This window comes from Punica granatum, chromosome 7 (assembly GCF_007655135.1).
Source record: "Punica granatum isolate Tunisia-2019 chromosome 7, ASM765513v2, whole genome shotgun sequence".
NCBI classification, from domain to species: domain Eukaryota; kingdom Viridiplantae; phylum Streptophyta; class Magnoliopsida; order Myrtales; family Lythraceae; genus Punica; species Punica granatum.
The window spans coordinates 2,534,586-2,548,227 of NC_045133.1; the positions used below are offsets into that span (position 1 = coordinate 2,534,586).

Sequence of the window (13,642 nt, forward strand, 5' to 3'; positions counted from 1 at the left end):
GTTTATCCGGTGAACTCGAGATGGCCTCTTCTTCAGCATCAAGTATTATTCTCTCGGAAGAATTATTTGTTCAAGATCCTGGTCTATTTAAGTTATTATAAAAAATTACATTTACATCTCAATCATAAAAATTCACATGGTCAGTTTTCACATGTCACAAGGAAGCTACAACAATTGATAACTCGTAATTTCATTGTACGATTTGAGAGATGCAACTCTCAAAATTTCAAACTTACATAATGAAAACCAATTTTAACAGTACTTTTTTTTAGCTCATTTTTTTCATTTTTTTTTTACTCGAAACTCGCTTCTAGCATGTAATCTTATATATGAGGTTTCCGTAGTATCCAAGAATTAGCAAAATGGTGAACCAAGCGATGAGAACGGTCAGCTCGAAATTGACCCGATAAATTCAACTCAACCAACATAAAAGAGGCCCACAACATGTCTACGTCAACGCCACATCAGATTTTCCATTGAAAATGGATAGATTTTAACAGCTGGTAGATTTGAAACCCGAACCTAGAGGTTGAAATGTGCCGCGTGATTTATGAAATATGAAATAAAATTGAGAAAAAGCGTAAACGTTAGGATACATAATGTAATTGGCCCTAATAATAAGGGTTCATGCGTCCCACGACATCATGTTGACAAGTAAATAAATCCGCAACAATGTACTGCGGTCATAAAGCTTAGAAGTTATATTTAACGTAACATAGCAACAATTCCTCAACAAATCGAGAAGCAACCCTTCTTTTGTACGAGAACAGCAAATCCTCAGAGACAAGTTCGATAGAAAAGGAGAGATTTCGCCTCATGATAGGCTTACTCTCAGGTAACTAGATAAAATCAGCATTCGATCACATCATGCGCTTTTACTTCTCGGGATGGCCGGTTGTTGCTGTGTGATGCAGTGAATGTTTCCACCTCCTAATAAAATCTCCCTCGCACCCTCGATTCTCACCACCTGATGAAAGCAAAAAATTGCAATTTTACTTCAGTTTGACTGACAGGCATCCCGAATGCTTTATTTACTAGAACATTGATAGAATTTAAAGAAGTGGAGGAGCTTAGGAGCATCACGTACTTGATGATCAGAAAATGCACCGGACAGGACGCGGGCAGCTTCGTCGTCCCATTTTTTATCCCCGAATTGCGGGACTATAATTGCTCCATTTGCAATGTAGAAGTTGATGTAAGACGCTGCCAGTCTAGTGCCCGCAACTCTTGGCACAGAATCGCCCTATATATGATTCATATCATAACATTGACAATTTCACTATGCACTTTTTGATCAACATACCAAGTTGGAGATTTCAGTGATTACCTCCACTAGTCCAGCAGCCTCTTCATTGGTCATGTAAAGTGGGCCCGGTACATGAAGCTTAATGATTTCAAATTTTCGACCATTGGCATCAGTTGTATCTGAAAGAATGTTATAGGCTTCCATGGATCTTTCATATTGAGGGTCCAATTTATCATCAGTCCATGCCAGTAAAACCACACCGGGCTTCACAAAGCAACACATGTTGTCAATGTGACCATTGGTGTCTTCATCGCCTGCCCAAAACCCAAACCTAAAACACATCACCACATAGATAACAGAACTAGAGAAAGTCCTTGAAACCTAGGATAAAATAGAAATGACCTAGAAAGGAAGTGCTCTGGACAACTGAGAATGTTCGTAAAATTTTAATAGCTAACAATATGCATACAACATGTTACTAGTAATCCGGCTTGCATGTAAATTAGACTTAACCATGCACAGAAAACAAGGACTGGCTGAAAACTTGAGCATATAGAAAACATGAACTGGTCTTCAAACTTGAGCATACAGAAGACAAATCCAAACTCGAGCATAATCATTTTACGTTAAGCATGGCTTTTATCAGCTTTGTCGAGCTGTATATGGATGCAGAAGGGTTATGTTCATTCTACAGCCCCCCCCCAAAAAAAAAGTACCCCAAACGTCAAATTTATAAACACGGAATGGCTTACCATATGATCCTCGAGGCAACCAAATTATCTTTCTGACACCAAGATAAGAACAAAGTTCGTCCTCGATTTGTTCTCTTGTCAAATCAGGGTTTCTATTTTTGTTCAAGAGGCATTCCTCGGTGGTAAGACATGTCCCTGAAAGAAAAACTTAGACAATGAGAACGACATAGGACCACGGTTGATGTACTCAATTATCTCTTCTACTGAAGCATGCTTACACTCTCATAATAGCAGACATATTTGTCAATAGACATGCATCATACTCACTGGAAATAAACTCAAGTACACAGAAACAGGACAGCAGGAAATTGATCAATCAGCAGACAGAAGATTCTATGCATGGCAAGGGGGGAGGGGAAGAGACTAGCAAACTTTGTGAACTTTTACCTTCTCCGTCTACGTGGATGCTCCCTCCTTCAAGAATTAAATTTTGAGGAAACCTTGGAAGCTTCTCAACTTGAAGAATCTAAGAGCAGATGATGAGGAATAATCAATTTCATACATATAATTAGGTATATACACTAGATTATATTGAAAAGATGCAACCACATTCTAAACAAGTTGAGTACAGCTTGCGCCAAAACATACTTTCCTTGCGAGGAGGAGGTCGAGGCTCCAATCTTGGTAACAGCCCCCTTCAAGACCTGTAAATCCCAAGTGTAACAAGTTAATATCATTCGGGAGGCAAAGAGGATGAACCGGCATGGACTTTCTTTGCATCAATTAATTTATATCCTGAGGCAAAGGATTTTTCGAGACTATGGACTATTTTAAATTCAATCAGATATGCTGGCTCCATGGTTCTCTCAATGGATCTTTTAAGTTATCTTCATGCAGGGCCCGCCTCGCATGTCAAATTCACATTCAGAACTCAACTCATTCATCAGTCTTACATTATCTGTAAATCAAGCTGGGGTTTTATACCAGTAAGATAGAGATAATGCGATCACTCATAGAGGTCAGGCACTGGAATTTTAGGCATATGTCGGGTAACTATGCAAAATCAACACGTGTATGCGCATCATTACCTCCATAACTATTAAAGTTCCAATCAATTCCCGCAAGCTTTTGTCTGCAATGACTTACAACAAACTACAAGCAAGAAAAGAAGAGCCCACATTTAGAAAGCCAAGCAGATCAACAATTGCGAACCATGACATGAGTAAACGTCTGAAGGAGGAACTCTCACAGTGGGCCCAGTGTCACGGAACCACGAGTCGTTCATACTCATCTCAATGACTCTGACATTCTCCGGCAACAGTTTGCGTGCGTTTTCCCACTGAAGGCGCAAACAAAAGTACGCTGAACTCAAGAGCGATATACGAAATAGAACCCATATCATTGTCCGCTAATATTGTCAAACCGGACTCCGCCGGTTGAAATCACCAGTGCTATCTACTAACCTGTGAAGCACTTGCACAGACTGTGACTGGCTCGAACATCGAAATTGCAGCAGCTACCTTTGCAAAGGCGCGCTGAGCATGTACAGCATAGTCCCGCCAATTATCCGGCCTTTCCTGGGAAAGGAGAAACACGAGGCCGTGAATCACGATAACGCTCAGCATGACAGAAGTGCCAAATTCGAGCACAATGAAATCAAACCACTCAAACTCAATATGAACCAGACTAGTAACCGGACTGATCACCGCCAGTAAAGAAGCAGCCATGGACAAAGGAATTAGAAAGTTTAATGCTTCAGGAATGAGTCAATTCAGTAACCTCCCCATTAAGATCAAAATTCGATTTTTCCCCCTTTATTTTCTCTATGGATTAGGGCTACTGGCGCATACCAAAAATACAAGAAATTAAGATTCTACCAATCAATTATGACAAGAAAGATAACCAGCATGAGTATGAACGATGCTTACAGGCCAGCCCATCCATGTCTGTGAATGAGGCTCCCACTCCGCCGGCATGAAGTATCCATTAGCCACCGGCGTCCCCTCAATATCCATCTCTCTCGTTCTCTGTCTCCCCTTTTCGTCCGAAAGCTCTTCTGGGTTTATCAATGGTGGAGTGAAGCTGAAAATGAACACGAGAAGAAGACCCAGAAAGAGAGGCGAGACGTATCGGACTTCGTTGGAGTCCACCAAGAAAGGAGCAAAGACTTGGGAGAGACAGTGGTAGAGAGCCTGTCGTTTCCACCCAAAGAAAATGCAGTGGATAGAGCTTCCAGCGAAAAAGTATTCCACCCATAATTTAGAAAGAAACCAATATTTTCTGATCTTTTGATTTTTGCCCCCATCCGCTCCGCACTTTCTCTCCTCACTGCTACTCCGACCACTTCTGCTCCGTCTTCACCGTCGAACCAAAGACGTTCACCATCCTCGACTCCGCAATGAAGCCACGACCTGCAAGAAGCTTCCGACGACGAGATCGAGCTCCCTTCGATCTCGGCTCGGCTCCTTTTGCAGAGTAGAGAGAGAAAGGAGGAGGAAGCCAAACCCGACGAGACTGGAGTTCGGGTGATGGACAGCAACGATTGAATTGAGAGAACGATGGCTGCGACGAAGGACGTCGTCGGAAGGCATGGTGGCTACAGGGAGGGGGATATTGTCACCGGGGAGGGCGGAGAGGAGGAGAGAGAGAAAATGGGAGAGGGTGTTTGGGGCAAATTTGTGAAGATGATAAAGATTTGGACCTTTTTAAAATCATGTGTCTGGAATGTATTTTAGAATGAGTCAATGACCCAAAAAAGCATTAACAGTTTGGCTCCTTTTTAATATTGGTATGAACTTTAATTGTTTGTAAAAAAAAGACACCAACTTTGATTTTTTTATCAAGTTAGATATGTGTGTCATTTTTTATCCATTTTGCTGATGTGACGGAAAATGATGACGACGTGACGGAAAACAGGGCAATTGTGTCACGCTATTTGAGTGAAAATAATAAAAATTTTAAAGAAAAATAAAAAAGAGAGTGAAATGATTTGATTGGAAAAAAGATGAAAGCCCCAGCCAGCCACCACAACCCCGATTGGGGCCGTCAGTGACCTGAGAGGGCATCAACGACCCCAATCAGGGAGTGGTGGCCGAAATTGAGGCCCGTCCCATCGAAATAGAGAGAATCTTCAAGGGTGGTGGTCGGAATAGAAACCCCACCCACCGGAATTGAGAGACCCCCAATTTGATGATTCTCCCGATTCCGATGGGTAAGGTCCTTGATCATGTCCACCACTCCCCTAGTTAGGCTCGTCGGTGTCTTTTGGGATCATCGACTACTCTTATTGGGAGGAGGTGACCCACCAATACCTTTCTCTCTCACTTTTTTTTTTGAAGTGACATGACACTATTTACCACGCAAACACCATTTTTTTCCAACTCAGTAAAATGGATGAAAAAATGGCACAGATGTCTAACGTGATAAGAAAATTAAAGTTTATATTTTTTTAATAAAAAATAAAATTTGTGCCAAAATTGAAAAAAAAAAAGTCAAAATTTATGTTTTCTGGACCATCAACCTTTAGAATGCATGGGTAATCTAGTCACAAAGAAATTTTAAATCTAAACTTAACCAATTGATTTGAATTCTAATCAAATCCCGATTTCAAATTCACCAAAAATTTTGTATTTTTTTTAAATTCAAACAACATAATTTTACCCAAATATTTAAAATTGAATTCTCTCACATAGGAGATTCCAAACATGGTGATGATGTTGATATATGATTAATCCGTGATGGTTTGGTCAGGACTGGAATCTTAAGTCGAAGATTTGGTTTTTGGAGATGATAGCATTTTAAGAAGACAAACCCGAGCACCGAGCATGTCCGCCTGATCTAAGAAGCCTTGCCGTAGTCGGTTTCTTAAGGGAGCTTGCTTCACCAAAACATTCTCGGGTACAGAGACCCCATGTCCTCGGAGGTTCGAGGATCGGGTCGATAGTATGTTAAGCCGACAATTACACCTCGCTCGGACTCGATGCCCGTTATGCTTGAAGGTACATTGATGCAGGGGAATGGGAAAAAGGTGCTCATCCTCAACCTTTTTCTCTAAGCTTTTAGATCCCGATTGAAACCGACTTGATTCGAATATATCTAGCTACCAAAAGGTATGACGAAACCACATACTGTCGCTGCTTAGATGAGTTTATGGCACGCCTATCGGTATAAATTTTGAAATCTACATCGAGGCTGTACTCTAGGACTTGGTTTTCCCTCTTCAGATGGATCTTCACCTCAGGTTGATCAGTATTCAAAATCCACACGATGAACTCGAGCCTATATAAATGGTCGACTTTAAGGCCAGAGGGCAGCTCAATTGATGCTGCAGGTTCTATATTTATTGGGCCTATGTTTGTGCTTATGGCCCTATTGTGGATCGGAATTAGATCCACCCTCTTTCAAAGTCGGACTGCACCAGAGCTAGCGTCCAACCCATCATAAGACCGTATGAGCCCATCTCCAACCCACATCTCGAGTTTTTGACCGAATGGTCTGGATTAAACTAGTACACTGTTCTCGGATGTTCATCTAGATTCGATCTAGTTGGGCTGCCCGTGCATTACACGAGCACAATATCCCTGAAGACCAAGTTGCTCATCGAGTCTACATCCTCCGAGCCTCTCACACGAGGAAAAATTTTGGGCCACGATGCGAGAATCGGAGGATACAATTCGGATGAATTAGGCCTCTCGATAGATTTTTGACGAAACAGACCGTGCTTAATAATTTTCCCACACTCATTTCATATATCTTTTTATCATTTGACCGGGCTTAATAATTTTTTTTTTTCTCGTTGAATTTTGTCAACAGTTGTCTTCCTCTTCGTGACTCACTGCCGAATCAGTTCTCAACCAGAAGCCTCTCGACAAGTGTCCTCTCTCCACCCCTCCCTCTCTCGCTCTTTCCAACATCCCTCCTCCCCCTCCCAGATGTCCCTCCATTGAAGGACCTTCAGAGACCTTCCCCCATTGATTTCTCGAGCTCTTCTTCGCCTCAGTAAGAACCCAAGAACTCCAAACACCTGCTATAGCTCCCTCTCTTTCTGCGTCCATTTGCCTTCTGAGTCCCTTCTGAAATTCGACCAAGAACCGCGCCGGTCGAATCATGATCGGTGCCCTTCACGTGTTTCGCTAATTTGATTTCAGGGTTGCTACTATTTCTTGGTTTTATCTTGCTTCTGTGATGATAATTCGGTTGTTTGGTCCGTACTTTGATTGGATCCCTTGCTCTTGGCTTTTCAATGTTCTTGCGGTGATGATCAATGCGTGTACATTTCATATGATGGGAGATGAAGCATGCTTGGAATGGACTGTGTGGAACAATGACTTGTGAGATGATTTTCGTATAGCTCTGCGTTTTCATTTCGTTGAGAAGGAAAATCCCGTGCAGGGCCGAAAATTCTTGACCTGAGGTCCTGCGCTACTTACGAGAGCTTACCCGGGATTGGTACTTGAATCTTGTATGTAATGGTCGAAGCCGTGAATGCTTACTTTCCCATTGTTTGATGATATGATATGTTAGCTGAAAGACTTGCCTAATTGTGGACATGTCGTGATTGATAAGAACTTGAACCGTGTTAAAAGATTATGTTGGACATATTTATTTCGTCAATCCTTGATCGTTTTCATGTAGAATGAATTTCGTTCTATTTTGGAACCGATTCTCGTCTGATTTCGAGTTTTGTATTATGGAGAACCTCCTCCTTTCACTGAGAGCTGTTCATTTATTGCTAATTTTTAGCCTGTGGTGAATACTTAGCAGGCTTGGAGCTTCCGAACTACTGTGCCTCATGGCTCGAGCTCAAGATTCACCTAGTATTGATTCGCCACGGAGACGTTCTGGTCTATTGAGAGATCAGGTCCAGCTCGTCAAAAAGAAGGATTCTGATCGTTATGAGATTGTCCCGATTCCAGATTCTCTTTCATTCGAGAAGGGGTTTTACGCTGTGATTCGGGCCTGCCAGTTGTTGGCCCAGAAGAATGATGGGATAATATTTGTTGGAGTAGCAGGCCCTTCTGGTGCAGGGAAGACTGTGTTATCTGAGAAGATTCTCCATTTTATGCCCAGCATTGCTGTCATAACAATGGACAACTACAATGATGCGAGCCGAATAATTGATGGCAATTTTGATGGTATATTTTTATTTCTAGCCCTCATTTGTCTCTGCATAACTTGCAATAAGCATTCCAGAAAACTTTTTGAAGAGAGTTTCTAATATATGGCAGTTAAATATGTTTATCTCATTATCTGCCTGATGTTCATTAATTTCTTTGTTTCTCTATGAAATTCTTAGAATGAGAAGTTTTCATGATAGTAGTCTAACTGCTGTGATGCATGACGCAGATCCACGCTTGACAGACTATGACACATTACTCGAGAACCTTCGTGGACTAAGAGAGGGGAAGGCTGTTCAGGTTCCGTTATACGATTTCAAGACTAGCTCTCGCACAGGTTACAGGTTTGTAGCTGCTGATCTGTAATTATCTTACTTTCTGAAATATTGCCATGGCCTATCTTAATTCCTTGCTGTGTCCATAAACCAGGACGGTGGAAGTTCCTAGTTCTCGCATTGTGATCATAGAAGGAATCTATGCCTTGAGCGAGAAACTGCGTGGTATGCTGGATCTTCGTGTTTCAGTTACTGGTGGAGTTCACTTTGATCTCGTCAAGAGAGTTTTACGGGATATTCAGCGTGCTGGACAAGAGCCTGAAGAAATAATTCAGCAAATATCTGAAACAGTTTTGCCCTTATCCCATTTTTTGATACTTTCCAGTTTTCTTGAATTAGTAATTAGACTTTCTTAGCCTTTCCTACCACCACTATGGGGCGCACATTTGTTCAATTGGTTGATTTAGATGTCTCTTCTAAGACATCTCAAGCGTTTTTTGCCAAAAATTATTTCAGGTGTACCCAATGTACAAGGCTTTCATCGAACCAGACCTCCAGACAGCACATATCAAAATTACCAACAAGTTCAATCCTTTCACTGGATTTCAGAACCCGACTTACATCCTAAAGGTTTATCTTCCGCTTTTCCTGCTTAAGAAAATCGCGGTTGCCTTATGAGCTGTCTCATCAGCTCTTTCTTCATTGGCAGTCGTCAAAGGAAGTAACAGATGATCAGATCAAAGCTGTTCTTCCTGACTCATACACTGAAATTTGGGAGGAAACTTATGATATCTACCTTCTTCCACCTGGTGAAGATCCCGAAGCCTGCCAGTCGTATCTCAGGATGAGGAACCGTGATGGTAAATACAATCTCATGTTCGAGGTGAGATCACTGTATGGAAACCGTTGAAATAATTTGTCGTTGTCCACCATCTACCAGCATTCCAATCTTCTTGGCAGTGCTTTGACTTGCCGTCTCTTTCAGGAGTGGGTGATGGATAGTCCCTTCATAATATCACCGAGAATAACTTTTGAAGTTAGTGTGCGTCTCCTTGGAGGGCTGATGGCTCTGGGGTACACAATTGCAACCATCCTTAAAAGGAGGAGCCACATATTCTCCAGTGACAGGGTCTGCATAAAAACTGATTGGTTGGAACAAATTAACCGCCAGTACGTTCAGGTACTTGCTGCATTGTAATGTTTGATTTAGGCAGAAAATCATTCTGCTACCAAAGAAGTTAAGGCTTTTTGTGGTATAGCCCTACAGTAGCATGTAATGAGGAAATTAATGAAATATCCCTTTCTTGGTATCAAGGTTCAAGGACGAGAACGCATGTATATCAAATGCATAGCAGATCAACTGGGTCTGGACGGTTCTTATGTTCCTCGAACGTACATAGAGCAAATTCAGTTGGAAAAGCTTATAAATGATGTCATGGTACGTATCTTCAAATTCGAATCTGTTTTTTTTTTTTTTTTTAAAACCTGCTGTACACGAGTCCTGATAGAGAAAGAGACTGTGCAGGCATTGCCAGATGATTTGAAGACAAAGCTCAGCATCGATGACGATGTTGCTTCAAGCCCCAAGGAGGCTCTTTCCCGAGCTTCTGCTGATAGAAGGCTCAAATATCTGAACAGGTGATTCTTTTGGTTTACCGACTGTGGGATTGACCAAACTATTAGAAGCAGATGATTCTGTTCGGGTCTGGTCATCCTCAATTTTTCAACGAGTGACAATTTATCTGTTTAACCGTTTTCAGGAGTAATTCACAGCCGTATTCCAGCCAAAGGGACAAACACATTTCCAAGTTGACCAAACTTGCAGTCAACAGTAGAAGGTTTGATGCAAGAGCCCCAGAATCTCCTGCGGGGATTACAAATCAGGTGATTAAATATCTTCAGTAGTAGTCTGTTCTCTGCGTCTGAAATCCCCTTTAGTGCTATAATTGGTTAAACTTTCCATTGTCTTATGATTTTGACATTAGGGAGTCGTCACTCAACTCTCAGACCAAATCTCCACTTTGAATGAGAGGATGGACGAGTTCACAGCGCACATGGAAGAGCTTAACGCCAAGTTCAACACGAGGAGCGTCTCAGCCTCCCAGCAGAACTTGGCTCTGCAGGCTGAAGCCTGCAACGGATCAACACCTACTACCCTCTTCGTCACGGGCTTGGGGAATGGTCAGTTGACAGGAACCCTGATGCCGCACTCTTCTTCCACGTCTCAGTTAGCTAAGGACTCTCCTCTGATGGAAGAGGTATGCTGCAGCCCTTTTATACTTTTTTTCCCCTCAATCTGTCTCTGTTTCTCTAAACAGGGTTCTCTCTCAATTGACAGATATTGTACATTGCACGAACCCAAAGACAAATCATACACCAACTAGACAATCTCAGCAATCTTCTGCACGAGAACAGGGGCGACAGGGCACGCCAGGCGCGCACAGACAGGACACCTGCCAGGGCTGATTCCGACTCCTATACTGTCCCTCTAATTTTCACTTTGGCAGTTGGTGGGCTCGGTTTTCTCTTACTCAAGAACCTGACAACTCCAAAGTGATCTTACTGCTGTTTCGCTTGTTACAACAGGATTATGAAGTAGGCTACACGACTCATCTACCTGTAGATATAACAGAGTTCACAGTGTATAAGGTTTCGATGTTAGAATTTTACAATCAGGTGGAGTACGCTTGGCAAATTTGACTATGCCAGAAATTAGTTCTATCATGCACATGGAAATGACATGGTGAAGTGTTTTGTTCAAATTACTCATTCTTCGCCGTATGTTGACCTGCCATCACTCAAAGCACCACTATGCATCCATAATATTAACACTGGCTAAAATAACTGCGTCAATTTAGCACCATTGCATATTCATAGTACATCTGCTAAGATAAACTGCACCAATTTGCGAAGCGAGGAATGAAAAAGAAAAGGGGTGCAGTTCAGCTGCCAGCAATGAAAGCAAACATCTCGATATTCAGAAGAGAGAGGATGTAAGTTCGGAAATATCAGCTGCAACTTGATTATGTTCGGACTTGAGCTTTTCTTGTTCTTCTTGGGCTATTTCCCCCTTGGTCGGCTTTGTGAGTACCAGGACGCAGCATGTTGGTCTCTTCGTCACCCCTGCGCTTGCTAGATCCTGCGACCACAAATGAACCGAAAATATAACAAACCAGAGACGGATGATGAGAGGGGCGCATTTTCTTTTGCATAAGAAAGGAAAACAAGCAGACAAGGATTAGAGGTGAACTTACCTCTTTGGAAGGAACATAGACATATGGAATCTCGGCCTCTTCGCACAAGATTGGAACATGCGTAATGACATCAATTGGAGATATGTTCCCAGCAATAACACACAACCTGCACCCACAAAATCAACAGGTAAACAATCCTTCCATATCGACCCCATCCTTGATCTAAGAACCATAAGCCACCATCAGCGTTCAGATTTCGTACACAATTAAAGACATTCATTTGCACAGATATCTAGCAACCCACAACCCTCTCCTTAATTAAGGTCTTACAAATCATCAAGCTGCTCCATGTAACCTCAAAACAATGTCGTAGCAGTCATCGCCCTGCAGAATGATGACTTATATGCTGATCGACCAAGGTCCAGCTTTTATGCACTCATGAATGCAATCTTATAAGGAGAAGAGATTAGACTTTGCCCTCAACATCTTGCCAGAATATAAACACCCCCTTATTTAGTAATCACTAGACCTGAGCAAGAATATACTCGATCTTTAGTCAAACCCGTAAATTAATCAGCAATCACTGGACATCCGAAAGCATCCTGCTCGACTAAAACAAACCCATAATCAGCAATCTCTATGCCTTCGAATCAATGCAGTTTTGGGCTCCACAACTACTAATAAGATGTACCAAACTCGATTAACATCAAATGATGAACAAGTCGGTCAATTTAAAGCAAGTCGGGGGGAAGAAACTGACCCCTTATTGCCACGGCGTATGCTTTTGACCACCTCCTTCACGCCCCTCTTCAAACATTTGTGCTCGGCAGCTGAAAGAAACCAAAAGAACCAACAAATTTCAGCAGAAAAACTCCAACTTTAACCAAAATTTCCAGCTCCGTTCTGACACTCATCGCCCAAGATAGCAGAACCAAGCCAAGTTCTGCCCTGCCCCAACTTAGAATCAATGAAAGCACGGGCGAAGCTCGAGATCGAATGTACCTTTGCGGACAAGCTTGAGGGTTCGTTTGCAGAGCTTCTTGCCCGCGAGAGGCTTGGCAATGGGGGCGAGAGCTATAACCTTCTTCTCCTTCTTCTGTGACTTCTCGGCTTCGCTATCACTCCCCATCCTTCTCTCTTCTCTCTCTCTCTCTCTTCCCCTTCTCTCTGTGAGAAATGGCGGTGATTAGGGTTTCTCAACGTGAGTCTGTCTGCTCCAATCTTCTTCAGGATTAGGGTTTTGAGGGTTTAGCTTCGCGTGCGCAGCACTCGCTGCTATGCGCGCGTGCGCTGAGATTGTTTCGAGCAGTACCCATATTTACAGGCCACTGCTAGGCCCAGGATCATATTGGGCCATGCCAGTTCTATTTTCCTATGCCCAGTCCATCCAAAACGTTCATTAAGAAATTATTATGACGTGACTCAACGACAAATTGAATTTTTAGTCGACCTGTAGTGTAAGACTGAAATTTTCTGAAATCGCATCGCCCCGGGGCCTTCCGATGCTCGAGTGTGATTGTTTTTAACCAATAGAGTGATTACCAGTAATTTAAAAAAAGAAGTTTCTTAAAGTGCTGGGTATGAAAACCCTCCAAAATCATGTTTATCAATCAATATCCTCCCATGCCTTTTCCCTCTAAATCCTTCTACCCAAGCAAATAATAAGAGTCGCAATATATTACGTCAACGAAGTAAATTGTCAAAACACCAATCAATGGATACATCGACTAAATCAATGAATTCTCATTATCGTTTCCACTATCATTGGACCGGAATAGTCGAAGAGCAAGTATCAAAGGGCACAACCAAAGAGTAAAAATTATTAGGGAAAAAGATAAAAATCCCCTTATAATTTGGGGTTGGGATAAATCGCATCCTGTTATTTTATTTGAGATAATTAGCCTCATGTGGTTTACTTCGTCAGACATGGGAGGTTACGACGTTAATTTTTTTCATTTTCAGTCCTCAATCTTTAACTTTTTAATCATTTTGATCCTAAATCTTTTTTTTTATCATTTCTATCTTCAACTCTCTATTTTGTTTCATTTTAGTCCTATAATGAAAAATCGAAGGGGGAGAGAGTCGGGGTCGTTTAGAAAAAGATTTATGATCAAAATGA

General features: G+C 42.0%; 3 protein-coding genes across 7 annotated transcripts; 1 reads left to right on the forward strand and 2 right to left on the reverse strand.

Moving 5' to 3' along the window:
• Positions 1–568: 568 nt before the first annotated feature.
• On the reverse strand, positions 569–4,558 carry LOC116215143 (agmatine deiminase). 2 transcript variants are annotated; one of them, XM_031550739.1, is made up of 10 exons: positions 3,867–4,558; positions 3,402–3,515; positions 3,188–3,277; positions 3,027–3,090; positions 2,587–2,642; positions 2,386–2,464; positions 1,999–2,133; positions 1,328–1,560; positions 1,088–1,243; positions 569–967 (listed from the first exon to the last, which is right to left on the reverse strand). In XM_031550739.1, exons 1-10 carry the CDS (start codon positions 3,951–3,953, stop codon positions 866–868), a joined length of 1,116 nt encoding a protein of 371 aa, XP_031406599.1. In that variant the 5' UTR covers positions 3,954–4,558; the 3' UTR covers positions 569–865. The 2 variants fall into 2 exon arrangements, with proteins under 2 accessions (XP_031406599.1, XP_031406600.1); XM_031550740.1 differs by lacking the exon at positions 3,867–4,558 and having other exon boundaries at positions 3,188–3,300.
• Positions 4,559–6,769: 2,211 nt separating this feature from the next.
• Positions 6,770–11,094, forward strand: LOC116213993 (inorganic pyrophosphatase TTM1). Of its 4 annotated transcripts, none has more exons than XM_031549188.1 (12): positions 6,770–6,936; positions 7,699–8,072; positions 8,284–8,398; positions 8,484–8,679; positions 8,846–8,959; positions 9,039–9,212; positions 9,315–9,509; positions 9,645–9,767; positions 9,855–9,967; positions 10,090–10,213; positions 10,315–10,587; positions 10,668–11,094. In XM_031549188.1, the coding sequence occupies exons 2-12, from the start codon at positions 7,730–7,732 to the stop codon at positions 10,884–10,886; spliced, it is 1,989 nt and encodes a 662-aa protein (XP_031405048.1). In that variant the 5' UTR covers positions 6,770–6,936; positions 7,699–7,729; the 3' UTR covers positions 10,887–11,094. The 4 variants fall into 4 exon arrangements, with proteins under 4 accessions (XP_031405048.1, XP_031405047.1, XP_031405049.1 ...); XM_031549187.1 differs by having other exon boundaries at positions 7,702–8,072; XM_031549189.1 differs by lacking the exon at positions 6,770–6,936 and adding an exon at positions 6,943–7,086 and having other exon boundaries at positions 7,702–8,072.
• Positions 11,095–11,149: 55 nt separating this feature from the next.
• Positions 11,150–12,747, reverse strand: LOC116213994 (H/ACA ribonucleoprotein complex subunit 2-like protein). Its single transcript, XM_031549191.1, has 4 exons — positions 12,526–12,747; positions 12,284–12,353; positions 11,584–11,689; positions 11,150–11,468 (listed from the first exon to the last, which is right to left on the reverse strand). Exons 1-4 carry the CDS (start codon positions 12,650–12,652, stop codon positions 11,307–11,309), a joined length of 465 nt encoding a protein of 154 aa, XP_031405051.1. The 5' UTR covers positions 12,653–12,747; the 3' UTR covers positions 11,150–11,306.
• Between the last annotated feature and the right edge of the window lie 895 nt (positions 12,748–13,642).

What these genes read in the sequence shown, in the direction of transcription:
- LOC116213993 (XM_031549188.1), top strand. Translation starts at nt 7,730, where the DNA reads ATGGCTCGAGCTCAAGATTCACCTAGTATTGATTCGCCACGGAGACGT. An exon ending in AGCTCTCGCACAGGTTACAG is followed by an intron (nt 8,399 to 8,483) that starts GTTTGTAGCTGC and finishes TCCATAAACCAG; the next exon opens with GACGGTGGAAGTTCCTAGTT. An exon ending in CTGCGGGGATTACAAATCAG is followed by an intron (nt 10,214 to 10,314) that starts GTGATTAAATAT and finishes TTTTGACATTAG; the next exon opens with GGAGTCGTCACTCAACTCTC.
- LOC116215143 (XM_031550739.1), bottom strand. Translation starts at nt 3,953, where the DNA reads ATGGATATTGAGGGGACGCCGGTGGCTAATGGATACTTCATGCCGGCG. An exon ending in TCCGTGACACTGGGCCCACT is followed by an intron (nt 3,091 to 3,187) that starts GTGAGAGTTCCT and finishes TCTTGCTTGTAG; the next exon opens with TTTGTTGTAAGTCATTGCAG. An exon ending in GTGCATTTTCTGATCATCAA is followed by an intron (nt 968 to 1,087) that starts GTACGTGATGCT and finishes TGCTTTCATCAG; the next exon opens with GTGGTGAGAATCGAGGGTGC.
- LOC116213994 (XM_031549191.1), bottom strand. Translation starts at nt 12,652, where the DNA reads ATGGGGAGTGATAGCGAAGCCGAGAAGTCACAGAAGAAGGAGAAGAAG. An exon ending in ATACGCCGTGGCAATAAGGG is followed by an intron (nt 11,690 to 12,283) that starts GTCAGTTTCTTC and finishes TTGTGGGTGCAG; the next exon opens with GTTGTGTGTTATTGCTGGGA. An exon ending in TCTATGTTCCTTCCAAAGAG is followed by an intron (nt 11,469 to 11,583) that starts GTAAGTTCACCT and finishes TTGTGGTCGCAG; the next exon opens with GATCTAGCAAGCGCAGGGGT.